The 24,662-nt window shown below is 33.7% G+C and overlaps 1 protein-coding gene across 4 annotated transcripts in view; it reads left to right on the top strand.

Annotated features, from left to right (window-relative positions):
- The window catches only part of Dys (Dystrophin), a 932,899-nt gene extending 912,696 nt beyond the window's left edge, over positions 1-20,203 (top strand). For 3 of the 4 annotated variants that reach the window (XM_090379791.1, XM_090379788.1, XM_090379792.1), the window contains exons 68-72: positions 156-232; positions 6,253-6,344; positions 13,603-13,849; positions 14,567-14,720; positions 19,209-20,203. In XM_090379791.1, the coding sequence (XP_090235917.1) occupies positions 156-232; positions 6,253-6,344; positions 13,603-13,849; positions 14,567-14,720; positions 19,209-19,336 (698 nt within the window). In that variant the 3' untranslated portion in view covers positions 19,337-20,203. The remainder of the gene's footprint in view (positions 1-155; positions 233-6,252; positions 6,345-13,602; positions 13,850-14,566; positions 14,721-19,208) is intronic. The other variant, XM_090379790.1, reaches the window with a different exon arrangement.
- The last annotated feature ends 4,459 nt before the right edge of the window (positions 20,204-24,662 follow it).

Below are 24,662 nucleotides of genomic sequence, written 5' to 3'. Positions count from 1 at the left end.
CATACATTCCTATCTTGTTTAGATTATTGCAGTTTACACTTTCAAAATGTATTGTATTTAATTTGTATATTTCATTCACCAAAATTGTTTTATATAAATTAATCCTAAAGTGAAACATTTGTGTATAAAATCTGTTTTTTTTTCTGTTTACATGTCATGCAGTAGTGAGGATGAGCATCAGTTGATTGCGCAGTACTGTCAAACCCTGAGTGGTGAACTGGCTCTTCCAGTGGTAAGTAATTATATTCCCCATCCATTTTTCATGGAGTTTACTTATTTCAAGAAGAAACTTATTCATGTATAAGTGTATTATATCCTATATTTTGTAAAAGAATATTTGCTTATAACAGTTGTGTGTTATAAAGATGTTTAGATAACATCATACAGTAATCTAATTGCAACTAAGTTAAGTGTGCATAATTTATGTGCAGAATTTGCTTAATCATTTGTCCTCAAAAATGGTTCTGGATAATCGTTGCTTCCAATAGCTGATCTGAAATAACGGTTAATCTTTTTCACAATTAAATTCCTGTATACACAGAATAGGCCCCTGACACATTGCTGTTGTTTGTTTAACAATTAGGCAGTGTTTTAGAAATGCATGTGGTTTAGACAATGCTTACATTATAAAATGTAATGTACAAAATGGATAGAATAATAATACACAAAATAATATTGAATAATATGAAGAATAATACACAAAATAAAATTTAAATACCTTTTATTACATAGTAGTTTTCCATCCTGCTGAAGCCTTACTTGCCTTTCAGAAACAGCATGAAGAATGGGTTGAGAACAGTAAAATTTGTATTCATTTGTCCCTAAAAATGCTTCAAGATGATAATTTCTTCCATTGGAAGCAGCTATTATATAGAATAGATGCTTCTAATGGAATCAATTGATATGTAGTGGAAGAGCACACAACCAAGAACAAAGGTACTATGGCATTTTGGTGACTTATAGCACTGGTCTGATCTTTCTAAGAAGAATGAAAGAATAATAGTACCATCAAAATTGCACAGTGAGATAATGTTTCTTTGTGGCCATGAAGATACCCTGGTCATTAAAAGAATAGTTGTATCACAACTGGTTCTTGGGAATTTTACAAAGAAACAACTATTAGTCATATTACTATTCAGTATTAAAATGGCATAATAATTCAAGGAAGCAAACTTATTCTGCATATGTCATAAAAATTGTTTTTATGGCAGATGCAATTTTGAAAATGTGGTTTATCTGTGTCATAACTAAAGTATTTCACAGGAAAATAATTTACAAAGATTTTTATTTGAATTATGGATTTTAGGTTTTCGACGTTATGTATAATAACAATCTACAGCTCCAGTTTGCATTTACACAGCAAAGAATTGTAACCCTTTCCTTTAAAGATGTGTTCTGACACATTTCTTCTTCTTTTGGTGTTAGTCTTTGAAGGAGTTGGACTCTTCAAATATAGACATGCTTTGTTGTTATTATCCAGCTGTTCACTTTTCAAATAATAATGCCCTTCATTTCAACTTTGATTAGTGTAACTGCACCTGCATCAACATTCAGCTTTGCCAATTTCGATTGTAGTTCTCTGATATTGTGGAGGATCTTTGAATATGAGTAGCCAGCCTCCCAGAGATAAATGGTTCAGTCGTTTTGTGATTTTTAACTAAGAGAAGACCAGATATGAATACCTTTAGAGTGCTTCTGTTAAGTCATTCATAAAGTATATTATCTAAATTTTCATTATCTTATTATTTCTTAAGATTCATCTAAATTTCTTAGCTTCACCTGAATGGCCAAAAGACAATACATAATTACAATAAATAAATTTTCTGTCTATATTCTTGAGACAGCCAGTGTGTGTGTGTGTGTGTGAGTGAGAGAGAGAATACAAGAACATCACAAAGCAATTTATTTTGTTTTTATCATATATGTAGTACACTCTTAATTAAACAAGGTTTTTGCAACCCACAGAAGTTTAAATCAGTCTAAGCAAAATAACAAAAAGAAATATGTGGAATTGCGGATGATTGTATAATGTTCCTGTAAACAAGACCCTTGAATTTCTTAGATAGAGCTCATCCACATCTTTGTTTTCTGCACTAACTTATTCTATTTTTTCAGTAATCCTTCAATTTTATTACTGTAGAGTTAATTTTATCTTTCTTCTAAGTGTTTTTTTAAATTTGTGTTTAAATTTTTTTTTAAACACACACATTTTTTAAATTTGTGTGTTCATCCATCATGTTAAAACAGAAAAGTATTATTATTTCTGTTGAACAAAAACTTCAGCTCAGCAGTAACCATGACAAGTTACTTAATGTATAAAGTGCATTACTTTACAGGCACATCCATTTTTCTCTTGAATGATTTTTTTTTTTTTTTTTTTTTTATTTTCTGTGATTAATCGAAGTGAAAAGTAAATATAGTTATATCCTCATCAATTAATTACTAAGATTATAACTTTATAGAACACTTAATAAAACTCTATAGTTTTCCGTTCTCTGAACTTAGTCGTTCAGTTTAATTACAACTGTATAATATTTATTACTCCCCTCTCAGCTGACCGGGCTAGCCGGGTGGGTAAAGTACCTGCCTGGCAAGACTTGGATCAGAGTAGTGCAAAAACTTTGGGGGGGAGGGGTGCATTATGGCCACAGAAGCCGATGCGCCAACAACTAACAAAAAAAAAAAAAAAAACTCTCCTCTCTTATACTTTTTTTTTTTTTGTCAAGTCTCTTTTCTCTCTATATATATGTATATTTCTCTCTATATCTCTTCACAAGCAATACTACACTCATCTTATATAGTATTACATAACAATACATGCAAGGACTGTCTAAAACTAATGATACTGAACTAAAACTACATTTGATCTATGAATTTCTTTTTTTTTTTTTATATACATTGTATGGAAAAAAGAAAACTTCTGGATTATTATCGATCCAATTTTAATGAAATTTGGTATGGCTTGACAAATATTTTTAAAAGGCCCAAATATAAAATTTTATGAAAATCTGACCAATGAAATTTGAGTTGTTACATGCAGATGGCTAGTCAGACAGAAGAATGGACATGGTGAAGAATAAAGGAAGCTGACAAACTAAATGAGTATTTTGCATCTACATTCACACATGAGGAATTCTGTAGGGAAGTGGAGGACAGAAGCTTATTAAACTCTAACAGGAAGCTAAATGATTTTGTAATAACTGAGAGCAAAGTGGAAAAGAAATTCTTGAAGTTAAACATAAAGGCACTTGGGGTAGATGGGATCTATCCAGTTATATTAAAGGAGGTGGAAAAGGAAGTAAGCAAACCCTTAGCCATAATTACGAGAGATCGTTGGACTCAGGGGAGGTCCCCACGGATTGGAGATGTGCAAATGTATCTCCAGTTCACAAAGGGTGACATGAGTAATTACAGACGAGTTAGTTTAACTTCTGTTCTAGGGAAAATAATAGTCACTGGTGTAATTCAGGATCATCTAAAAAAAGACTGCATTTATACTTCAGACAGCATGGGTTTGTTAAGGGGAAATCTTGTCTGACCAATTTGATTGGATACTATGATATGTTCGCAAAGGAACTGGATGCAAAAAATAATTGGCAACTGAAGTTTAACATTGACAAATGGAAAGTACTGCTTGGGTAGCAGTAATTCCAGTGAAATGTACCAACCGTGTACCAGCATTTTCATTCTCCACTACACTAAGGATAGCGGAGAATGAAAAAGACCCAAGGGTAATTGTGCAGATATGAAGTTTTCTGAGCAGTGCAGACAGGCTCCCAGAGCAGGTCATGGGGTCTTGTCAGTGAAATATGGGAATTTTGCTAGCAGGGATAAGGAGGTGATTAACCCCTTGTATAAGGCAATGGTCAGGCCACGCCTTAAGTACTGCATACAGGTCTGGAGGCCTCATTTTAAGAAGGATGTACAGTTGCTAGAACAAGTACAGAGTAAGGAAACAAGACTGGTGAAGGGAATAAATGGGGGTGCTCTTAACAAGAAAGGCTTAATTTGAGGTGTATACTGTCTTGAATTGTTTGAGCAGCCTCAATGCTTATGGGATTGCTCAGATTACAAACCTGAGGGGCATAAACTCAAATTGAGGAAAGACAGCTGTGCAGAAATTTGTCTTTAGCCAGCTGGTAGTTGATTGTTGGAACCAACTTCCATCTTTCATTGTAGAAATTGATAGCTTAAATAAATTTAAGAAAGACCTGGACAAACTTTTGGAATGAATGGATGGGTGAAATGGGAAGGGTTTCCCCCCCCCTTTGGTTGATACTGTATAAGCTTGCTTTCTTGCATTATATGCTTCTGCTATTGCTAATATGCATATATATATATATATATATATATATATATATATTTTATGTATATGTGAACATGTCTAAAAATATATTAAGGTGTAAACTTCAATGAATCTCTGCCGCCGACTGGGCTAGCCGGGTGGGTAAAGTGCTTGCCTGGCAATCCAAAGGTCGCAGGTTCAAATCCCGCCTTGGGCTTGGATCAAAGTACTGCAAAAACCTTCGGAGGTGCATTATGGCCACAGAAGCCGATGCACCAACTACTACCCAAAAAAAGAATCTCTGCCTGACAAGGTGGCACTGTCTTTTCTAACAAGGTGATGCTTCAAAATTTACATAGCACCATTCATAGGAAGACAAATCAGGGAGAAAAAAAACCCAACCTCCATTGTTTTTTTTTTTCCAAAAAAAAAAAAAAATATATATATATATATATATATATATATCGGTATCAGAAATCTCACCTTGCTGTATACTTTTATAAATATGAATACATAAAAAAAAAGTAAAGTGCAGCCATTATCAACCCACTGCAGGATGGAAGCCTCCTCAACAATTCATGCTGAGGGAAATACATAGTGTATGTGAATAAATTTGTTTTTTCACATTTGAGTTTTTCCTTTCATTTATTTTGTGGACTTTCAGGAGCTTCACTTATCTCCATGAAAATTTATTTCCCAGCTGCCCTTGATGATTATGAATCTACTATAGATGTAGTGCACCAGGAATAGAAATGTTTGAAAACAAAGTATAGGTGTATGAGCTTAAATCAAATTAGAACGAGGTAATAGTTTGTTGATTAATTATCATATAAGTTATTGTAAGTAAACTAGAGCAAACTGGGATTAATCTCAGAAACCTTCATTGAATCATGGGCTGGCTTAAAGATAGATAGAGAGAGAGAGAGAGAGAGAGAGAGAGAGAGAGAGAGAGAGAGAGAGAGGCATACCTCATGGTGAATCAGTGTATCCAGTGGATTCCCTTAGGGATCTGTGTTGGACCCACATATGATCTTCCTTAATGACATTGATGAGGGAATGCGGGGGAAGTTGTCAAAGTTTGCTGACTGTTTAAAGATAAGAAAGATGTATAATGACCAGAACCAGACAATTTTGCTTGCTTCAAAATGACTTAGATCAGTTTCATGAATGGTCTGAAAAATGTTAGGTTACAGGATATGGAGAGTGAAATTAAAAGTCAGCCAGGGCAAAAAGGACTTAGGGGGTTACAATTCAGTCAGACATGAGATTTTCCATGCAGTGTATATGGACAGTTAGAAAGGCACATAGTATCTTCTCTATGATACCTTTGTATATAGGATCTTCACAAGTAGACAAAATGATGTTGTTATCCCTTTGTATCAGACTGATGAGGCTGCATTTAAAATATTGTCTGTAGGCCACACTTGAAGGGGAAACAGAACTTCTGGAAAAGGTTCAGAAAAGAGCAATCAGATTTGTAAAGGATACTAATCAATGTCCATATGAAGGACAGCTTAGAAAGTGTGGACCTTAAAGCCTTGGCAATTGGACATCTTTGGGGGACTTGATAGAGGTATGAGATTAATGAGGTATGAAAAGGGAATCAGTAAAACGAATGAGGGAGGTATATTTTCACTCACAAAAGAGAGAACTTGAGGACATAAATACAGAATTTTGGGGAATAATAGAATGCTGGATCTCATGAAGTTTACTTTCAGGCAACATCTTGTAGACCATTGAAATAAATTACCTGCAACAGTAGTTGAGGTTGATGGTTTGGTAAAGTTTAAAACAGAATTGGATAAGCACTTTATGGCAATGGGAAAGGTGGGAAAGCAGATGCAGAAAAGACTGTTTCTTTGCATCATCTAGCCATTATATACTAAGTCTGTAAACAGTATAATTGTTTTTCTAAAAGGAATGTGTATAATAAATGTTGTTTTCTTTTTTGCCTTTAATGTTTTTAGCCTCGTAGTCCAGCCCAAATTATGGCTTCCATAGATGCAGAGCAAAGGGAGGAACTTGAATCGATGATTCATGAATTAGAAGAAGAGAATAGGTTTGTGTAAAACATTTACTGAAGTTATATTATTATAATATTGTAATGTACTACTGAATCATTTAATTTGTATAAAAAATTGAGTTTGCGCAGTTCATTAGAGGAAATAGTCTTTACTTCTTGCTTTTCATTGTTAATTGTAATAAATGGAATGCAAATGTAATCAAAAAATTAATCAAACAAATTAACAATTTGTTTGATTAATTATGGAGAGATTACATTTTTTATGAGTTATTTCATTATTTAGCCTTTACTTAGTCATTAAGTCTTATAATTGTAAATAACAGTAGAGCAAATAAAATTATAATGTTAATTGGTATAATTATTGTAATGACAGTAATGATATATATATATATATATATATATATATATATATATATATATATATGTATATATATATATGTATGAATAGATGGAGGTGAAAATTACAAAGTGCCAGTGACTAGAAGGGTAAGGATAGTAGAAAAAGAAGTATAGTAGATATGTAAAAGGTGAAAGAATATTAATATCCTAAAAGTTATGATGAATTAAGAAAATTATGGGCTGAGTTATACCTGACTATGTATCAATATTTACTTTAGCTGACATCAGATTCTGCATATTTGTCTTACCTGTATTCAACTTTTATCTAAATGTCCCCCCATATCTGATGACAACTTTATCACTTTATTTTATTTGCATTGTATTTTACCTTATTATTAATAATTTTACTTTACAGTTCACTCACGTCCTATTGGCTCTGTAATTAAGCCCATAATTTTCTTAATTCATCATAACCTTTAGGATATTAACATTCTTTCACCTTTTACATATCTACTATACTTGTTTATCTACTATCCTTACCCTTCTAGTCACTGGCACTATGTAATTTTCTCCTCCATCTATGCATACTTTATCTAATATATCTATTCATACATACTTATATACTTTTTCATCCTTTAATGCTGCTTTGTGCTTTTAGGTGCATCTGTCATATCTGACTTATTAATTTTTCATCCGCTGAAACTTTTATTTTAAAATTACATTTAATATATTTATATATGTTGTTATTTAATCTATATAGGTTAATATATGAAGGTTGTTATAATATATATATATATATATCATAACTTTTGTTATGCAGATAATACTGTGATAATTTGTAATTCTAAGGATCATCTTAAAGAAACTCTGAGGAGAGTATGTGAAGCAAGTAGGAAAAAAGGATTGTTTCTGAATGTGTGTAAAACTAAAATTATGTTGATTGGTGATAATCTCGGTTCCAGTAAAGTGAAGATTAATGGGAAAGATATCGAAGAAGTTGATGAATTTGATTACTTAGGGTCAAGAATAAATAAAAATAGACTGCTCAAATGATGTAAAGAGACCACAGGCAATTGCTAAAACGTTGGTCACTGATCTGATAAAATTATGGAGAGATCATGATCTGCCCCTAAAGATGAAACTGAGAATCATTGATTTGTTAATTTTTCCAGTTGCCACTTATGAATGTGAAGGATGGAATCTGAAAAGAGTTGACAGGAATAAAATTGAGGCATTTGAAATGTGGTGTTACAGAGAATGCTGTGTATATTTTATTTGGATCGAATAACAAATGAGTGGGTATTGAATAAAATTGGCAGGCCTTAAAATTCTTCTTAGCATCAACCAAAGAAAACTCAAGTTTTTTGGTCATATAGTAAGAAGGGAAAACTTTCTGTTGAAGAATATAATGGAAGGAAAAACCGATAGGAAGAGGTGCAGAGAAAGATCTGAAACTAGGTGGAAGGATGGGATCAGTGAACTTCTGGGCATGATACTTTGCAATGCTGCTCGTATAGCGCATGAGTGATGCAATTGGAGGAATTTGTTGTTGCCCACAACAGCTGGAAGAAAAAGATGTGTGTGTGTGTATATACTTATATTTGAATAATGTTTGAAATAATTGAAAACTGAATCTTACATAAAAAAAAGGGGTAAAGCATACATCACAGGCAGCAAAAAGAATTTTCCTCTACATGACGCTTGAGATATAAACTTAAGTGAGAATAATGATTAAAAAATAAATAAAAATGCCAGCAGCATGGCAAGACAGAAGAGCAAAAATTGTGAAATTATACATACTGATCAAACCAACAGGGAGGGAAGAGAATAAAATTATTGCAGCAGAAACTCTCGAAGATAATTTAGAAAGTCTAAATACAAAGATAATAAAATATAATCAATTAAATTTTGAATAGCCAATTAAATGAAATTTAACAGTGCCCCCTCTGACGGGCACCAAGTCCAAATTTATGTGTCCAAATATCACGAGCAGAGATGTGAACAACTACAATAAAACAGAAATAGACTGACCATTATGCCCCATCTCAACAGAGGACCACAGGCCAATAATGGTCAGGGAATTTCTGCATTTCGATCGCTAGACAAATCACCGCAAAGGCGAATCGATTGAAAGATCAGTCCACCATAATGCAGCCACTCATATGGAACCACAATTTATATCATAAAAATGCCTCACCTTCCTAACTAACCATATCTGCATAACCCTTATCCACGTCCAGTACTCTTGACATCCATATCAGTTCTAGAAGTACATCAGCATGTTCAAGAAGCATGCTACATTTCTCTCAGAAAATAAAGCACTGGCTTAGAATCCCTGCAGAATATACCCCTCCAAAATGAATAGCTCTCAGGGATGGCAAATGAATAGTATTCAATGGGGCATTTTTTTCATGTAGTGGGAAGGTTTCTCATGTGCATCTGGATGCCTAAAAGCCTTGACATGATCCTGACTCTCATATACAAAATCAATTTCAAATAGACTCAATACACTAGGGGGGGTCAGCACCCTTTCAACACCACACGTGTACAAAATTCATCACTGGTACCAGAGACCACACTTTTCCCAGTACCCAAGCCCCCACACTAGAGTGAACTCAGCCACCAACTAAAGATTGCAGTCTCCTTTTTACCTAGATGCCATGATTTGCATATGTAAATTGTAACTTCTAATTATTATGTATATAACTTTAGGATTCTGAAATGTGGCCAATTAATTTAGTATTTGTAACTGGTTTAGGGTTTGCTTTTTTTGTAAAGATACAGTATTCAACTAATGGAGCAGTTTAATAAACTGCACCATTGTTATTCATAGCATATGTTGCAATAGCATATTACTTGCTGTGCAACAATCCATCATTTAGAACATACCCTTTAGTGGTTAAACTTTTTAAAAATTCAACTACCCGCATTATCATACTGCACCAACATATAACTTTGTAAATAATTATTTAATAATATTTGATTTTGGCATTTTCTGTAAAGATTGTCCTTGGGCCTGAGAGTACAATTTAACAAATAATTCTGAAACATAGCTGTTATTTGGAACTGGCTTAGGATTTTGTTTTGCAAAATTCCACACTTTTGATCCAGTAAACTAATTTACTGTTCTCTTTTTCTAACTGTGATGAAGGTGAGGATATACAAAATATACAAAATCAATTTCAAATCAATTTCATTTAATTTGTTTATCATTGAGAAAGTTCAGTAGCATAATTCTGAGTGGAATGTTTATATATAACTTTATTTGTGGTTACGTTGTGAATATTTGTTTTAATTTTTACAGCATAAATTAAATCTGGTTATTTTAAAAACATAGTGCCTGTCTGTTTTTCTTTGTTGAAGAAACAAAACAATGTTATTAGATTTTTTTTTTTTTTTTGTTTTTATTTATTTCAGTTTAGATACATAACATATAGTCTGCCTTGGATATAAAGCTTTTGCTGCACTGCTAAAGAGATAAATAATAAATTAATTAATTAAAAAATAATAGTAAGTAAATTAAAAAAAATAATAATTACCTATCTGATTCCCTTCTAATGTGTGTATCTATCCAGCTGACCTTTGAATTCCCAAAAGCTTTCAGCCTTAACCACCTGTGGAGACAAATTATTCCAGCAATTAATAATGCACTGCCTAAAAGAAACTTTCTGTAATAATATACAATAGTGAAAATATTGCCCTCATCCATTTTACTTTCTCCTCTCAGATCTTTATACACCACAATCAGGTTTCCTCCAAGGTGCCTAGTTATGTAACTCTGTATTCCATGTTATTTGAGGTCTTTCCTCACATGGACACCTTTAACTAATCTCACCAGGTGTGTTGCCTATCTTTGGATCTTTCAAGAAGCTTGATGTCATTTTTAGGTGCTATCTCCATACCTGAACACAGTATTCCAAGTGTGGTCTTACACCCCACTACTTTACACAGTGCAATTATGACCTTCCTATCTCTACAAACAAATGGTTGACAAAACATTGATAGGACACCATGAGCCTTCCTTGCCACCTGTCTATATTGCCTGTCTTGGAGAACTCCATGTTCAACCATATCATAACAGCCAAATCCCTTTCTTCCTCTGTTGGTTTTTAATTCAGTCCCACCAAGTGTATGTTATTTTGGGGTGAATAAGGCTTTGCATTTTGCTGCATTAAAACCTAGCTGCTGCTTTATGACCATCCCCAGAGCTACATAAATTGTCCTGAAGAAGCACTGCCTGGCACTGATTATTAACTACTCTACCAATCTTAATGTCATCTGTAAATTTTTACATCACCCCTGTATTCCTTCATCAATGTCAATTAAGAAAATCAAAAACAGCAATGATCTCCCAGTATCAATCCTTGGGAAGCCCTCTCTTCTTATGTTAACCCAATCTAACCATTAAATGGGGGTTGAGGTTTAAATTAGATTATGGCCCTTAGTTCTTTTAGCCAGTGAGTCATTGATTGCTGGAACAAGTTGCCCTTGCAGGTAGTTGAGGCTGGCATTTTTTCAAAGGTCATCTGGATAGTTACCTGTGTGAGGAGGCAAGCATATAATCTGCATTTTCTTATCTGCTTGGTTTTTTTTTTTTTCTCCAGTGAAGGAAAAACCTGTGGCTTCCTTGCACTATATGGCAAATACTATTGCAACCCTCTGCCACCTACCCTAAAGCCATCCTATGATCCATTTGAGGATTTTTCTATAATTCCAGCATGTTCCAACTTGTATAGTAACTTCTCATGTCAGGCTGAGTTATGTTTTTTTTTTTTTTTTTTTTTTGAAATACAAATAAACAGTGTTAAAATTATTTCCTACATCCAGCTCATGAGTGACTCTGTCAATATAACTAACCAGAAAAGATCATGAAATATATAAAAACACAGTTAAACAACAATAGTATAAATTCTGAGAAGTGGAGCCATCAATATTAAGACATACCTTTGAATAAAAAATCATTTCTGTTATAAAGACAGTTATAAATTTTGATAATAGAAAATTCAGATCAGTACATATGCAGCCATAAAGAGCAGCCCATAAACATTTGTTTCATAATGCAGTGCTCCTATTTAAGACCCCCGGAATTCATTTACTGGTCCATTTATTTTTGAGTATTAAGGCAACATTACCAATGTTAGACTATAAATGGTAAATTGTGATTTCATTGATTCTGTGAGGATGGGCTGGTCTGAAAACATGTGAAAATAAAATTTCTGAAAGCCAGCAATAGTTGAAGCACCATGCAGGCCATGATTGTTGACTTGTAAATTACATTTATGGTACGATAAAACCTGATTAATTTGAAGTTTAAGGGAAAAGAATGTGTCCATTTCAATTTAAACAGATTCAAAGTATCCATACAAGTTCAGAAGATACTTTTATTAACACTGTGCAGAATTTTTGTAATTATCATTTAAAATATTAATAATCTTTTATTTTCATTGTGGTAGATATTTGCGAATAGATCGTTAACATTTTAATTTAGTTAATATCAGAAAGTTAATAGTTGTGCTGTGGAGAAATTCAGTAAATTTCTCAGTGATAACTGGATTACCAAGTTTCATTTTTCCCACCATAACAGTCATGCAGCTTGATGTATAGAAACTCTACATGCTAATGTTGTTTGTTATGTATAATTGTGCATACCTTCTCTTTCATAATAATACCCATATTTTGGGATATTATTTGCCATTTAATACAAATAATTTGGGATATTATTTGCAATCCAGGCAAAAAAGGTTTATATTTCTCTCTTTTTTTTTTTTTTTTTTGCATTATTGTTTTCAATAAACTTCATGACTAAGCAATAGCTGCTCTTGTTACAGGAGACAGAGACCAACTTGATATCATTTTAAAACAGCTGAAAATACTCAATGTTTGAGTATAGCTAAAAAAATGCTTGATTATACAGTTATGAAATCTTACCTTTATAGTGGAATTAAGTTTCTCTCTGTATGTGTGTAAATAAGTAGTCACTATTTGCAAAAAAGTAACCATGGAAGTTGCATGAGAGGCAAATATTATATACAACTTTATACCAAATTAAATGATGTAAAATAAAAAATACACACTAATTTTCAGGACATTAGAACTGTTCATTTCAAAACTAGAAGTTTTTAACTTTGCCTGGCAAAGTAGTATTTAAAATGAGAGAAAACTCCTGCAACAGCTTCATGGTCAATCTTTTCTCTAAATAATTCATGCATAGACAAAGAAAAAATTTCACAACCGTACTTAAAATGTATAGGTTAACAGTTCTACTCAACACTGGGAATTCTCTCTCTCTCTCTCTCTCTCTCTCTCTCAACAGCTTACAACATAGCTAAAATATCCAACAATATGGATGCCCTCTCTTTAGAAGAGAAGGCATCCATGTTTGTTCTCTTTATTATGTACAGTTATACATAATAAACAGCATAGCAGTTATTTTAATGTGCAGCTTGTATACATCAAGCTTCATGACTATTATGGCAACAAATATGAAACTAACTAATGTTTGTTGTTATGTGAAAGAAATTGAAAAAGATTTCACATACCTCATTGTAATTTTTTAATTCTCCTATGTGAAGGTATTCTTTTATCTGAAGTACATTTGTTATTATTCTCTCTCAAATTGAGTGCTAGTATATGATTACTTGAAGATGCACAGACCTGCATTGGGAAATCACACATTTTGTATCAGTGTATTTTATTTTTTTAGTTTATTTTTTTGTCATGGTGTAAACAGAATGGATTACATGTGCACTTGTAACATGAGTTCTCTGTATATCCAATGTCTACTTCGACTAGTTTTTCAGAAGTGTTCATAGTGAAGTATTTTTTTTTCTCATGTATCCAGTCTCACTAAAAAATGAAATTAAATATTTTTTTTTAAATATGAAACATCAGCTGAAGTTAACAGCAGGGATAATTTAATTTTCACCAGTTTTTTTTTTCTCTTTATACTTAATAGGCATCTTCAGGCAGAATATGAAAGGTTGCGTGGAACAAGAGCTAGTAGAGGTCTTTCACCCACAACAACAACAGAAGAGGAAGAAGAGCAGATACCACCAACTCCCAGTCGAGATGAAGAAATGCTTGCTGAAGCAAAATTACTAAGGCAGCATAAAGGAAGGTTAGAAGCTAGGATGCAAATACTGGAAGATCATAATAGACAGTTAGAAGCTCAGCTGCAAAGATTAAGGCAACTTTTAGATGAGGTATATTGGCATCAAAAATGAAATTATTAGTTTTTAAGAAATAGTAAATGCAAAAATTTACATTTACTATTTTCATCCAAGGATCCTGTAGCACCTTCAGTTAGCCCTATTGCATTACATGGCAATAGGACTTGATGAAAGTTTCACAAGATCTCTAGTGAAAATATTCTCAGTTAACTACATCTTATCCAGTTTACTTAAAGTCTGCAGCATGTTAATTAGGTAACTAGTTGGATAGTAATTACTTAAATTGGTTTTAGATATTGAGTATTGTGGATATAAAAACACAAAATGCAATATTACTAGTTTAGCTAACAACACATGCAGTGACTGAATGTGTCATTGAGAGGCGCATCAGTCTATTAGGTTACGTGTACAACAATATATGCAGTACCATTAAGCGAAAAATAAATGTATTATTATTAGTAATAAATAAGAATAAGCAGACACATATCTAGTAAAATGTTTATTTATATTTGTTATATGTTTGCTGCTTATTCTTATTGTCAACTCCATGGCTATTTTTGCACTTCAGACAGCCATAGCTCCATAGCCATTCAGAATTGGACACGTTGTATGAACTTTGTTCATTCCTTTCATATCCTGAAAGTATGGCCCACATGTGAGAAACACTCTGCATAATATTTATTTTATATTCTATCATAATATTTGTAAAAAAAAAAGAAAAACCCTCATTCTGTATTTCATATTTTTCAGCCTCAACCTAGTTCAGGGAGGGCACCAGTTACGGCAGTGCCCCAACTTCAGCAAAGTACTCCATACACAACAGCACAACCATCCTTATCCTGGAATCGAAGTATGTCAGTGGATCAGACTCCAAGGCGGAATGGCCAATTACCAGATCACACAGGTAAAAAAATAAAAAGAAAAATGAAATAAATATATGGTTCATCAAGCAACAGTATAAAGAAAGATAATGACATCATGTGCATGACCAAACGTATTCAGACATCTTTTAGGATATTGTATGTTATGCTAGGAATCACATTTTATTTCAATATTTTTTTAATATTCCAGTAAAGGAACGTAATCACTTTTCATCCTTACAATATAAGATCCCAGTGTTTTGTGTCTTCACCTGAACAGCATGGATATCTTTGAGTGCAAATTATTATGGTATACAATAGCAATTATCCCAGTGCAGCACTTGTGGCAGCTGTTTAATAATCTCGCTAACTGACAAACATGATACACATCATTATAGGAGCCTTGTTTGCAGATAACAGTCTGACAATATATGACTCAGCATTATATGTTACATCAGGTTTCATTTCATTTGTTGTCATAACTAATGAGATTGTTAGTTATAACAGGGTGTCTGTAGCCAGGGCAGGAGCAGCAGTGCGTAGCACACGCTTCTTGATTAGACCGGGGTTCGAGTCCATGCCCACCAAATACGGAGGATGCGGAAAGGTCAGGGAATGACCACTTCATATTCCCAGAGCAATATGGCCTTAGTTGCTAATGCTCCTAAAAACCCAATAACAGTTATAACGGTGTATGCACAGTTAGTTGTTTGCTGTTTCATTTATTGCTTGACCAGAGTATTACAGTATTTAAAAATCTTATAATAGTAACAACAATACTAAATCATTCAATAAAATATGGAAACTGGTGCCTAGAAATTAAATGAATGGTATGGGGGGGGGGGAGTTACATGTGAGAGTAGCACCACTAGCCTGAAAAAAAAATTAAGCATCTGGTTCAGTAAAAATATAAATTCATTTGTACAGTATACCCACAGCATTCTAACAAAAATGTGCAACTTGAATGGCATTGGGATAGCTATATTCTGATCCACAGAAGTCTATCACAGAATGCATAAGAGCTATTTCAATTCATTAAATCAACACCTGTCAGCCAGGTCCAGTTTCGAGATTGATTTGTCAAAAATGCATAAAAATTATGAACACCTGGGGCATATTTTTAATACCAACTGTATTGGTCAATCAGTGGCACCTATGGAGTTGATTGCTGAAATACAGCAGGAAGTAGTTGATGACGAAGTATCCTTATACGAGACATTAACTCCTTTGATGGTATCCCTAAAAAAGTTCTGTAATTTGCTGTATATTTCAACTTGGTGTATCCTGGAACAGTTTCCATGATCAGTGCATTGCTTAACACATATCCCATGACATTTCTGTGCTGTGGGTTAATGCATCTAAAAGTGGTTTCTATTTTCAGTCTCCGACAAGTTGCATATCACTTATTAGAGACTGTGAGGATGTATCCTTACAGGATCTTCCCTTGAAATAGCTTAATTTCTTACAAAGTATATTGCACTTAACTTTCATGTTTGAATTTCTTATATTGATACAATTAGATGACCAATAATTGCCAGCATATTTTGAACAGAATAAACTTCATTTTCACTTCCACATAGGGCAGCAGTGTGAGATATATAGTAGATACTGCAGCAGAGGTGCACAAAAATTATTATGGCATTCATTCACCTGCCTGGAGAACACATCTATCGATCATCCAGGAATAGTGTTGAGCAGCTTTTCTCAATAAGAGCCCCTTCCCCCACCTCAACCAATTGATCTTGAAGGATATCTTTATAGGTCATGATATGATATAATAATCTGAAAATTGTGTGTATTCTTCTGCTCAGTTTCTCTCTTGGGGACAACACTGGTTCCTACAGTGATAGCAACTGGCTTACATCCTTCAAGACTTTTGCAGACTTCAAACAGATTATACCAAATTAAGCCTATAATTGAAAAATGGAAGTCTATTCTGCATAGGAACCATAAGGAAGAAGTTGTTCTAACTCACATGGACACAATCCTATGTGTAAGTGCTGCAATAACATTTTTACATGTTTGCTGCTTCCTCATGTACAAATATGTGGCTTTGGATTTTTAATCCACTTGGAGGGAAACCACCCTACCTTTAGAAATTTTTCTTCCAGTTTGACAGAATAAAAACCAGATACTTTTGTCAAGCAACCTTAACTGAAGGCTGATTAATTCAGTCATAGTGAGAAGGAAGCCTAAAAATGCCTCTGACATTTTCAATCGAGAGTGATTGAATCCCATGGTTTTCAATTTCATATTGAAAATGTCGTCAGAAAAGTCAACAACAAAAGTGTTAAGCATCAAACACATTTTTATTGAATGTTGAAATATTATTGATGAGTGCCATTTGTTTTAGCACTTTTAATCATCTGACTCTAGCCTTCTGCTATGAAACCCCATATGTTATATACACTGCTATCATCTGCTATGGAACCCCATATGTTATACAATGCTGTCATCTGCTATGGAACCCCATATCTTATTCACTCAGTCAGATTTTATCTGACAAAAAGTTTTCAGTTTGTTTATGAAATTTTTCAATTTTTACACTGAATGATCACTGAATTATAACCACCTACCTAATACTGTGTTGAGCCACCATTCACACAGATAACAGCTTCTATTCATCTAGGCATTGACCCACACTAAATTCTTGCAGGTGTCCATACAGATCTGCAGGCATGCTGCCTGCAGGTTTTTCCAGTGTCAGAATAGATGATGGTTGCACATTCATACACCTTACTTCCTGTTTCAAAATATCTCACAAGTGTTCAATTGGATGGAGGTCAATCAAGGTGGTGATATTTTCACTGTGTTCCTCGAACCACTCATGCACAGTGTGGGACCAGTGATGCAGTGCATCCCAAAAAAATGGGATCCTCTTGGAGGATCCCATTTTTTTTCTGGAGAAAATGTAACGTGACAGGGTGCGCATGGTCTCCTAAGAGCTGCCAATAAACCTCACCAGTGAAACACTGGTCCATATGCACCAGGGATTCTAGTTCTTGCCAGAAAAACATGCCCCATATTAAGCAAATACTGCTACCATGCACGATGGGTCTATCAACTCTTGTTGCTTGCACCACATATGAATGCATCCATTAGCATGTTGCACTAGGTATTTGAACTCATCCAAGCAGCATGCTTGTTTCCAGTGCATCGTAATTTGAGATATTGTATTGCAATGTCAACTGTTGCATAGTGACCTGCCATTGAGCCTGTACAATGCACTGCCCCCCTCCCCCGCTCACTATGAACATCCACCTTCCGTGATTCTTTGTGGTTCTGTCGGCGGGAGGTGGTTAAACCCCTTTAATACCATTCTTTGTACACCTTAATTACAGTGGGTCATGAGCATCCAACAAGACATGCCTTTTCTGATGTGGAAGCACCCAACACATGAGCTCCCACAATCATGCCATTTTGAAACTCCTTGATAGCTTTTCTATATCCCATAACTGCTACTTTATCACTTTGATTTGCACAAACAGATGAAATTACCACTGCTCTAGCAATTGATAGATTGAAGCTGTTTGGCTTTTTATACTAAGAACCATGTGGCATAGTCCATAATGGATGGGGTGGTCATAATTCAGTGATCACGCAGTGTATATATATAAATTAGTTTTTAGTAGTAATTGTATGCACTCATGGTTCTATACTTGTTTTTATGCCTATTACTATTTTATTACATTTTTACGTGGTAACCTATTTATAGGTTGCTGGTTTTCAATGTATTTTATTCCTGAACTATGGCAGATCATAGCTTAAATTGCCTATGCACCATTAGAAATAAAATCGACTTTGGCATATGCTCATATTATAGATAACACCATTGACCACAAGTCAACTTAAATTGCTAATATAATTTTAATGTAAGTAGCATCACCAAAAAGGATGAATCCACTGTTTCTTTAAAACTGAAGGCACCATCACAACAACCATTTCAAGACTAATGTCTCTCATCAGTCAACAGGTGACTCCTATTAGAAAACTTATGTTGATTGGTGAATAACGCATTGAGTCTAAATGAACAGCATATGGTTTTGGAAGAAAAACTTCCAGCTAAAGGTCACTGGAAAGACCAAATTGTCCTCAAGACAGAAATGAATGACTGTCTCAAATTATTTGAAACACTGGGTAGGTAGCACATGGAATGCTGACTTATTTAAATGTTTTTAAAAATTCATTTATTTGTTTAATTGTTATGAATGTTATAAATTTTCATGCACAAATTCCTGAAAACATTCTTATTTTTCTGTGTTCAATATGGCTTATGTTAGGTGCACACCAATGCTTTTAATGATGCATCAATACATATTCATGAATTTAACAACCTTCCTTTTTTTTACTACTGCATAAAATAAGAAAGTGAATTGATTTTTTTTTTCTGCCACTTACTAGGCAATTTAATTTCAATATAAAATACTTTCAACAAAGCATAATTCATGTGTTGCAGACATAGCATTATTTTTACTGTAGTATATTAAGAATATGTTATTTCAGTTTAACTTAAACATTTTTATTATTAACAGGTTCTGGAGCAGCCCGAGTTGGGAACTTGTTTCACATGGCAGGAAATCTTGGTAAAGCTGTAGGAACTCTAGTAACTGTGATGACTGATGACGAGGGTAGTGGTTCTGACAATGAACCAAAGCACTGACAGCAACTATGACATATCATTTGTATGTTTATATTTCATATAACATTCTACAGAACTTTAAGGAGGGCCTGAGCTAGCCATGGCCCTCTGCAGAAGAACATTTGGACATCGAATAGCATTTTGTGTATGTATGTATATGCCATCCACCCAATGATCATATCATGGAAACTCTTCTCCAGGACAGTGCCGTGAAAACTGGAGTATTTCGAGTTGAGCAATGGGAGAACTGGTGTTCAACAGTGATTTAGCCCTGTGAAGATGATTTAACCCCAAAGGACTAGAAACAAAGCCTTTTCTTGTTATTGGCCTCCGATTTTGAAAATAGGAGAGCATTTCAGAGAAAAAAAAAAAGAAGAAAAACAAAAGGAAAAGCAAGCTCATCTTCCACTTTGTGTACTTTTTTAAAAATAGTTTGTTGTTTAATATGAAAACCTTTGTGCTTGTCCACTGTAGTAGGAAGGGATGTTGAAAAATAGCTGTTAAAAGCTTTTATTTTTGACACTTTAAATTTTCTTGTGATTTTACAATGGTTTGGTAAATTTTTAACAGATTATTATTATTATATAAATATTATATATATATAGCAGATAATGTTAGAAAATTTACTAGGGCAGTAAAAACTAGGTAAAATGTTATGTACCTGACTATTAAATAGTGTTTGGTACATACTCTAGAGTTATTTGAAATGATGTAAGAAGCTTGGGATCAGAGTAGGCAAAGATAAAAATCTAAATTTTTGTTTCTCTGAATTCATAACATATCCAAAAAAAATCTGAAGTGATACTGTAATGTGATGTTATATTGTTATATTTCTTACCGAGTAACTGATCAATTGTTATAATCTTTTACTGTTCGAAAATGGAAAAAAAAAAAAATGTTGACAATTTCTGTTTGTGTATGATGAGGATACACAGTTTTAAAATCAGTATAAAATGACTTAACATTTTCTTCTTATTGAAGATGTGCATTTACATTACATTTTTAAAAATATTTTTTTACTTTTTACTTTTTTTTTTTTATTTTTGTATCCATATATAGAACTTATAAGGAGTATACAAATGTATTCTAGAAAAAAAAATTATGTTAATATAGATTTTCTGTTAGTTTTAAAAACACCATATCAACCATTCAGATTATGAACTGGTTCTCTTTCCAAGTACAAATACTTTCTTCTTTTAATAGAAGATAGGATATGTGCAGTTTAATTTACCATTTTAATATTCTTGATTTATTTGAGACAGTTAAGGAGGACATGCTCTAAGAATGATGTTGAATGTAGATATTTTGCATTTAAGCTTGTTGACATGTAGGCCAGATGGTTGCAGTTTTATTTTTTTTTATTCATTTATAGTGCCATCTTGAGTGGAAAATGGTGTGTGGTTTGAAATGACCAGAATATTCCTACTACAAATATCCTTCCTACTAGCCACCCCTTCTTTCTTTCTTTCTTTCTCTCTCCCTCTTTTTTTTCCTTCCTTCTCTCCCTCTCTTTCTCTCTCTCAATCGACAAATGGTAACACAGCCATTAATTACATTCTTGTACAGATTCCGCCATTTTCCTAAACCTGCTGTCACTTTTGTATACAAATTCCACTGCCACGTTAAGTTGCTCATATACTCACATTTCGTAATTACATTTTGGTATCTATGTGACACTGAGCAAATTATGGTTTTTTGTGTACTTTTCTACCATTCTAATTGATATATTTTCTCTTTCCACTTCTCTAACTCTACCATGATGCCACTGCTACGTAGTCGGAAATAGTCACTGCATTAGGATTAGTAATGGGCTATCCATCACTCCATAAATTAGACTTGCCAGTTTTGTACGCTTCATCTTTTTTATTTGAAATTCAAACTCCAGAATGTGCAACTAATGCCTCACCATTCATATCACCATTCAAACTGTGAATACCATAGTTGATAATTTTCACATGCCTACTTCTTGTTGAAGATTTTAATGTTCTAGTAAACAGTGATTTGTTGCTAGTGTTGTCATGTCATTCGCATGTGAATATGTACTTTATTGTTGTAAGATGCTTCCCCAGACACTAGACATTGTTATAAGGCATGCTACAGCAATAAGAAATAAAAAAAAAGAATATGCAACTTGTGTGTGATGTTGACCAGTGTTGTATTTGAATTTATTACATTATATACAGAATACCTGTCAACGTTTGAGTCTTATATTACTAACTGTGAGGTAGATTCAACAAATTTCTGAACTTCAGAGGATATTTATTTACTTTAAATTAGGGATCTCTGACCTTTTGTGGTTACAGGCCATCATTAAAATTCATTAGAGGCTGAGATAACACAGTTCGAGCCTAGTAGGCCACAACAGACTGGGTTGAAGACTGCCTTAACTTATACTGTGCTTCTCGTCATGCATCCTTTGAAGTTTATCCCTTCCACTACCATACAGTTCTGTCATCAAGCATACAAGCCCTTATCTATGACTGTTTACATGTCGTAGTATATTTTTATCTCCTCTATTGAGTTGAACTGCCGCACTTCAGGATTGCTTTCATCTTTAGGGAAGAAGAAATAAGCTTCTGGCAGTTATCATTCTGCACAGTGCCATGGTGCACACATACTTGTGCATGATAATGCATAATGAATTTTACACAAGTTCAGGAATTTTTTGAGGCTACCTCTTAAAAGTGAATAGAAAGACTTGAAAGCAACTACACATACTCAAATTCCTGTTAATTTGAGCACCACATTTAAAAAAGAAATTTAACCAAATGAATGATGTAAATATCTGCTAACCAAAGTCAATCAGTTAATATTTGTACAGCTTTCTTAATATATATTCTGCTAGCGTGAAATGTGATTTTATTACAGTTTGTAAAGTGCTGTAACCCTTCCTAGCTGTTGTGCATTTTTTCCCCATTTCATTATTTGTAACTATATATATATATCTGGATTTACTGCATGAGATGTTATACTAAGATTCACTTTCTTTCTCAGTCGAGTATCAGTCGAATTTGATATCTTACTTCTGTTTCTGTGTTGACATTTTTTAAGAATTCACTTGTCATCTCCTCTTTCATAACATGTATGGATAAAATATTTCACTAAAATTTCCTTATCTTCAGTGATAGATAGACTGTGAGTTGTTCTTGATTGGTGATGCAGTCTTTGATGACGATCACCTCTCCTGAAAACTTTGCAAATGTATTTGCTTCTGTGCATCCAAGTAATTATATATGTACTAATCAACTTTAAATGTATTTTTTGAACATTCGTTTTACATAAGAGGACCATTTGTTTGGCATCCTTCTTTTATAACACAAATGTGCCAAATCAAAAAAATCAATGTGGTTCGTTTGCTCAATTTTCCAGATGTCTTCCACTATTTCTTAAGATGCCTTGCATGTTTTTGCCTGAATAATCATTAATATCCTTTCAGGATATACAGAAGTAACAAGTGATACATGTGCATGATTCAGGAGCAGTTTAAATTTTTTTGAAGAATTCATTTAATTATCTTGTAGCTGATAGCTATTCTTATTTTAAGAACTGTTTTCAATGTTTCTGCCACACGGACTGAGTGATTTATAGTAATAGATGAGTGTACAAGTTATTCTGCATATAGGATTGCTTTTTTTAATATATATATAAAATTAAAAAAAAAAAAAAAAGAAAACTTGCAATAGAACTAGATTATGTATCCTGTGTATACCTAAGATAATTACAAATGGAAAATTACCCCCGGATTTGAAACTGTTATTTCTCTTATCTGAAGTGCACTGCATTTATGTACTTTGTAATACCAGGCTCTCATATCTCTTCTCTCGTTTCTTTCCCTACTTAAGATAATTTTTTACAGGCTTTATTAAAAAAAAAAAAAGAATTTAAATTGTTGTCGTGTTTATGAAAAAAGAAGCGTAGATTTAGTAAATTCTTTTTATTACTTCTATATAATGTCATCTCCATTGATGTGCAATAAACAGTCCATTATAAAAGTAATCCACAGGTTGACTATTACATAGATACTACTAATAAAAGTAAATAAAAATTGCTGGGAAGTATGCTGAAAGCTTGACACACACACACACACACACACACACACACACACACACACACACAAAGGCAAACTGCAGCCATAACCAATTCGCTGCAAGATGGAACAATTCATGTTGAGAAAAATGGACCATAATCTACCACACTGGTCCAGTATGAGTTGGCAGATTGACCATATTTAGCAGTCTGGCTTGAACCCCAGTCTACTCAAAGAGCACGTGCAATCCTGCTCCTGACTATTTGGCTACAGAGGCAGTCTCCCAAGCCAAGCTGTCTTGATACATATATAAAATAATGATGAGAAACATTCGTTAACCATGTGTCACTATCTTCTGCCCGTACTGCAAAGGCCAGGAAGTGCAGCTAATTGCACAACTAAACCCAAAGAAAGGATTATGGCAAACTTCATCACTACCAAATTTCTTAACTGCAGCCCCCACCCCTATTTATCAGGCACACATAAGACCTGTAAATTTATCTATTACATTCCGACCTTTAATCATTAGATAACCATTGGTCTTTCTAAAAGACAACGTTTTCTAAAATGTGATATTTCAGCCATCTACAATATTGTTGATAGTTTAATGATAGTTTGAAGCATGTCAAATTCAATAAATATTTTTACGATAATTTGAATTCCCAGAGGGGTCAGTAATGTGATCCCCTTGAATCATTTTGCCTTGCCAGCATTACCCATCCCCCAAATTCAAGCATTCTGCTTTAAATGTGATACCTCTCATTAGATCAGGACTTAGGAGTCTTTTATCTATAGAAGCATGATCCTAATTTTTTTCCCTCCAAAAGCTGCATACAGTTAATACCATAAGTGTTGAAGTTTTCTGCAGATGACAACTCTCATGCCTGTTGATGGATAGCATGGTATAATTGCCACATCATTGGGACTTCCTGTCTCGGTTGGTCTTCAAACTTTTAAGTAACAATTCATTATCAGGAATTGGAAACATATAATTAAACTTAAGAAATACTTTGAACCATGAAATAAATGCATCAAATTAATTAATGCCATTAATAGGATTATATGTAAAGCAAAGTGCTATTCTTCTCCTATGACCCTAAGTGCTCCGATATTAAAACGAAACAGAATAAATAAATAAAATAAATATAAAAATAAAATTAAGAATAGAAACAGACCAAAGGAACACTCACCTTCAGAGTTTGCAAGTGCTGGTCTCCCTTGAAAAGATACTGCTTGTGAGCTCTGTTTCTTTTTGTGGTATTTTGTGTTATTATTTTAGTAGTGCTCATTCTTTGTGTTGTGGGCACGTCTCTCTTTGGG

Source organism: Mastigoproctus giganteus, chromosome 8, assembly GCF_048544385.1.
Source record: "Mastigoproctus giganteus isolate SK-2022 chromosome 8, ASM4854438v1, whole genome shotgun sequence".
In the NCBI taxonomy this organism is placed as follows: Eukaryota; Metazoa; Arthropoda; class Arachnida; order Uropygi; family Thelyphonidae; genus Mastigoproctus; species Mastigoproctus giganteus.
The sequence above is the reverse complement of the archived record's forward strand: the minus strand, read 5'-3'. Positions and strand labels throughout refer to the sequence as shown.